Here is a 5937-nt window from a genome sequence, read left to right as displayed (position 1 = left end):
TTTTAATACAAAGCCAACTGTTGTACAAGGTTTGTTGTGCAGTTATTCAAATGTATCACATAAATTTTGCAATGTTAAAAATGCTTAAACATCAAAATAAATTGACAATTGCACTACATWYTATTTTTTGTCTCTAAATGTCYGGATGCATCTCAGTAATCCAGGTAGAAAAATCAAAAAGAAAAAATTAAGTAGGTCCTCTGGACGGGTTTTTGTCTCCAAACACAGTATAACCACTACAAAAATGTAGACTACACCACTGGTTTGGGCCTGCCAGGTCTGACTGGCATCCTCCCCAACCAACGGAGCCAACTAAACCACCAGGTAGAGGTCAGTTGTCAGCTCTGCCCCTCTTCACCCGAGCGTCCAGGTTGCTCATCAGATGAGACGACCTCCACTGTCACTGGTGGCAGTGGAGATTACTGCCTGAGCCACCTCAACTGGTTTAGTCCCATCAGTGTACGAGTGTGATTTAAAGCACTGATTAGTCCTTACCACTTTACAGTAAGGCTCCCCTTATAGATGGCTTATAAATAGTTTATAGATAGGTTATTGATTCATCTGTAAACACTTTATAAATCATTAATAAATGTTTATTATGGATTAATTAAGAACGAGAAAGAGACAAAACTGTCCTGTTTCTTGCCAAATAGTGAGCCAAATCTGTTTTGTGTACATATTACTAGGTTTGTAAGCACAATTATGTATTGGAAACACATTTTAAAAATAATTTTGTACTATATTACTGAATTATACATATTAAATATCAAAGGGAGTCTTATTGTAAAATGTAAGACAGTAGGTACACTATTTATTAATGACTAATAAACTTGTATAAATGCCATAAAGAGCCTTATTGTAAAGTGTAAAACAGGAGACTATAAGGCTCTGTTATGACATTATTAGTCATTAATAAATAGTATACTGTTTTACACTTTACAATAAGGCTCCCTTTTATTACTGTGGATATGTATAATGTGGTAAAACAGTACAATATTATATGTTAAAATATGTGTTTTCAATAAATTATTGTGCTTACAAGGTAGTAAACTAGTGTAAAATGTTTAATAAAGCACCTTTACATGTAATATATACATAAACACATTTGGCTCACTATTTGGCAAGAAACCAGACATTTTTGTCTCTTTCCCATCCTTAATTAATGAATAATAAACACTTATTAATGATTTATAAAGTGTTTACAGATTAAATAAAAACCTWTCTATAAACTATTTACAAACCATGTAAGGGGAGCCTTATTGTAAAGAGGTACTGATTAGTCTCCATAGATTGATTTATTTACTTGTATTATATTTGTAGAGAGATCTAGTAGAGTGCTGAATGAATGTGTGTGTGAATGGGTTAATGAGGACACAGATTGTAGTGTAAAGAGCTTTGAGTGTCCTGTTGGATAGAAAGGGTTTATATAAGTACAGTCCATTTACAACACCTACCTAATATAAAGTCTGGCATAAAAGTTGGTGAATGAAATGCACTCTTATGGAATKCTTGTTTTCTGTTCTACCCTACGGGTCCTGTACACAGCCCGTAGATGGCGTCATCGCATTGTTTGCTAAAGTAGGTGTAAAACTTATTTTTCCCAAATTTTTTCTAAGTCTGTCACAAAAGGTGTCTATATAATGTTTTTAAAATGAGTCGCCAAATTATTTTTGGATAATTTTTTATGATTTTAGAGCTATATTAAACATTTGTAAGTTACTTGAACCGTCACAGACCGTTTCAGTAMCAGGAAGTTCTCCGCATCTTTTACTGTGCAAGTTTTGGTTCCATACCCCTCCCTTTGGTATCTTTGAAAAGATGAAACTCTCAGGAATTCAGGTATATATCTTGACACTGTGTTACTCTTTGTTTGGTGACGTGAAGTTTGTGCGTAACCGAGAGTTCAAATAACAGCCCTCATGCGTAAAACGTGGAGGCGGAGTTACGTTTCTGTAGGTGTGTGAAGAGTTTGATAGTAGATTTTGATGATGCATGGTGTAAATGTAAAAAGAAAAGGTTATTTCATCTGCAGAATGAGTCCTACAATAGAAATCAACACTTTTATTAAAACAGATTATCTGTTATAAAATAAAAAACCCATTTGGTACAGTTTTTGAGTACATTTGGCTAAATTGTGCCAAAAGGCCATTTCCGCCGTGCACACTGCTCACTCACAGCAAAAACAGGAGTGTTAAAATTTCAGTGTTAAACTTTTAGGTGTTGATTTAACGCCTCCTAGTGTTATTTTAACACTTTCTGAGTACACTCACACCCAGTGTTGGTGTTAATTCACAGTGTTGATTTCCTCAGTGTTGTCTCAACACTGGACAGTGTTAAATAAGCTCCGCCCACAGTTAAGTCTCATATAACACTTAACAGTGTTGTTATATGACACCATGCAGTGTTGAAAGAAGTATTGTGAAAAGCCCCGCCCTCTTCCACCTCATGTCAAACAGACCAGTATTTACCCAGCATTCCTTGCTGAGAAATCTTGCAGAAATGATGTTTTTGCATGTTTATGACCATTAAAGATGTTCATGAGAGTAAAAATGAGTTGTTCTGGTTGTTTTCTTGTTCAATTTTATCAAGTTGTTCAACATTAAGTTTGTGTTATCGGTCAAAAATCGACACCATGAGTGAGAGGTATGTCCTGGTGTGTGAAGGTGACTCCATTATACTTTTCTACTGAGTAGTACAAAAAGTTAGATATTAACTGAGTGTTCAATTTACACTCTCAGTTTGATAGTGTATTGACACCTTGTGGTGTCTTTGAACCTTTCCAACACCACAATTTRCTTAGTTAATAATAATACACTGGTGGTACTTTCAACACTTTATTTTAACACTGTTGAAATGTTAAAATGACACCCTGTATTGTTGAATATTTAACACTGGCTGGTGTTACTGTTAACACTATATTTTAACACTAACACTATTTTTAATGTTAATGTGACACCAAGTCTTGCTGAATATTAAACACTGGTGTGTGTTAAATTAACAAAAAAAAAGGGTGTTAAAATTTAACACTTTCACTAATGTTATTTTAACACCGGCGAGTGTCGACACATAAAGACACTTTGCTGGTGTTAAAATTAACACTGGAATTTTTGCTGTGTAAAACCTTTGTGAAATGAATATACTTCAACTTATTCAGTCCTACTTTGCTACAATTCTTCTCAAGATGTAGATGTATAAAATCTAAGGGCATTCCTGGGTTTTCACAAGAGTTTTCATTGTGTTTTGCAAAGTTGATTAAAAATTTTTTAGGTGGGGCTAAAAAATTACAGATTTTCTTTATTTAATCACAAATAACTCAGGCACAGTAAGAGTTACAACAGTGGTTTCACTAAAAAAAATTATGTTTAAGATCTTTACAGAGGTACCAAGAGTTAGCATTTAAACCTTATAACTGTGGAGCTATTCATGATTTATTTTGCTGTGTATTTTCAGGCATAAATTACCTGTAAAACCCCTCAGGTTGTTTGTGTGTTTGTTCGTTGTGCAGGTCCACAGACTGTACCGAGGTGGTGGTGGCAGTCTGCAGCAGGCTCAACAGGAGTGGAGCACCGGAGTCTGGAAGAGTGCTCCAGTAAGAGAAGCAGGGTTCAACGCTGTTGCTCAGATTGTACAAGGTCCAAGTTTACCTGAGTACCCTGCTGCTGTGCCCAATTACCCCGACAACAGCCACTGGTAATGACCAAAAACTGCCACCAGGGGGAGACGAAGAATCGAGTTATTTCTACATTTCCAAGGGAAGAAACACTTCAAAACGGTCTTACTTTTGATCATTAACTAAAAAATTGCAGTAGTTTTTTTTTTATCAAAGGTGATAGCTGTAAGATTGATTAAAAGGTTTATTTACCAAAGTTTCCTAAAGCTTGTCTTCAAAATAAGACATTCCATTTCAGTCTAGTTGCCATTAAAATGATAAATATGGGGTCAAAGAAGAGATTTGTTTTGAAAGTCTTTGTGCATCAGATTGAGAACTTAAGAGTCTGAACATTTTAATGATTGTGTTAAGAATGTGTGCCTTAAGGTCCTTTTTAAAGTAACGTTTTTGATGCAAAGCTGCATGATGACGTATGATGAATAACTTTTTTTTTCTTTTACAAGAATACCATCTGCAAACTGCACCATTTATACAGTATCTGGAGTATTTTTTTTTCTTTATATACACTGGAAGAGCTTTAATAATTCCATTGTGGTTTTTGATTTCTTACAGTGTGCCTTATTGTTGCAAATTTTGCATGTGAAAAAAATGCCTTGTCTTAAAACGCTGCTTGTTTTGTACAACTGGCCGTTAATGTGTCATCTTCTGCAACTGGTCCAGTTTCTTTCATTTTTTTTATATTGACTGAATGTTGATGTTTAATTATTATTGCAAGTTTGCATGAAAACTTTCTTGAATTTGAAATGACCTATCCTCATGCAACGTGCCATCACAAACAGGCTGATTAAATCCTGCATGTACTGATTAAGTGCAGTCAAATTTTGGAAATCATTCAACTCTATATAAATAATTAAAGAAGAGTCTTTAGCCTGCCAAAACTTGCTTGAAATGTAAATCTGTGGTTAAAACAAATAAAAAATAAAAGGAAAAGCTGTTGCTGCATCAAGTTTTGACACTCCGTTTATCAATTCTAGTTACAAAAGTGCCCTAGAAGGCCAAATGTCATATTTCATATTCTGTTTTTGGTWAGTAAAGATAAAGTGGTCATGTTAGTATGCTGAAGTGTACTACAACATTTCAATAAATATTCCTATTAACACTGAAAAGTATCTTGTTTTAAATACCCTTGGGTGGATTTAAAAATATTCATAACTCCTATTTTTATTTATTGATAATAATGGTTTACCCATGTCAGTGTACTTTTCAGGAAGTATTAGCTCAAAATATGCCTTTTTAAATTATTTTGAAGGTTTTCAAACTTTAGTACTAGCGTTCAAGAAATTCATGAGTCATTACTCCTTGTTGCATGTCATAAACAGGTGAAGAGATGCTGTTGATGTAAAAATATTTGTTAAAAGTATGAGGAAAAATGTGAGATCAAAACAAAATAAGTTCAAACAGCTTGAACCAAAAARAAGCAGGGCTTATCATAAGGAGAGAAGGTAGTTATAGGTGCTGTAAATCTGCACTTTATAATCATGGTGCTTTTTAAAGAAGAATCATGTAGCAAAAGCTTATTGAAAAATAATCTAATACTGACAAGTAGGGGAGACCGGGGCTTGTCACACTTTTTACACTTTTATATATTTCTTGGAAGCAAAACATCATGTAAAAAAGAAATGTTTACCAGATGAAAGATATAAGTCTTGGGTATATTTTTTTTTATTAATGCCATTTTCACATCTTGCATCAGTGCAGAGTTATGAGCAATCAAATAGAGAGTGAACATGTGACATGATGCAAGTGGTGTCAGATGCAGTTCTGAAGAATCAAGAAAGCTTTTTAAAATGTCTCCAAAATGTCTGGCACTTTGGAGAAAATAGACAGTCGTGCATGCATAATATATAACCTYACCTAACCTAACCCAACCTGACCTGACCTAACCCAACCTAACCCGACCAAACCCAACATAACCTAACCCAACCCAACCTAACCTAACCCAACCTAACCCAACCCAACCTAACCCAAACCAACCTAACCTAACCCAACCTAACCTAATCTAAACTAACCTAACCCAACCTAACCTAACCCAACCCAACCTAACCTAATATAACCCAAACCGACCTAACCCAACCTAACCTAACCCAACCCAACCTAACCTAACCCAACCCAACCTAACCTAATATAACCCAAACCGACCTAACCCAACCTAACCTAACCCAACCCAACCTAACCTAACCCAACCCAACCTAACCTAATATAACCCAAACCGACCTAACCCAACCTAACCTAACCCAACCCAACCTAACCTAACCCAACCCAACCTA

The 5937-nt window shown here is 35.1% G+C and overlaps 1 protein-coding gene across 2 annotated transcripts in view; it reads left to right on the top strand.

Annotated features, from left to right (window-relative positions):
* Positions 1-4776, top strand: part of scamp4 (secretory carrier membrane protein 4) — a 19423-nt gene extending 14647 nt beyond the window's left edge. For both annotated transcript variants that reach the window (XM_014030382.1, XM_014030381.1), the window contains one exon: positions 3506-4776. In XM_014030382.1, coding sequence (XP_013885836.1) covers positions 3506-3694 — 189 coding nt within the window. In that variant the 3' untranslated portion in view covers positions 3695-4776. The remainder of the gene's footprint in view (positions 1-3505) is intronic.
* Positions 4777-5937: the final 1161 nt, after the last annotated feature.

Source organism: Austrofundulus limnaeus, unplaced genomic scaffold, assembly GCF_001266775.1.
Source record: "Austrofundulus limnaeus strain Quisiro unplaced genomic scaffold, Austrofundulus_limnaeus-1.0 Scaffold1048, whole genome shotgun sequence".
Taxonomy (NCBI): domain Eukaryota; kingdom Metazoa; phylum Chordata; class Actinopteri; order Cyprinodontiformes; family Rivulidae; genus Austrofundulus; species Austrofundulus limnaeus.
This window is presented reverse-complemented; position numbering and strand designations above follow the sequence as displayed.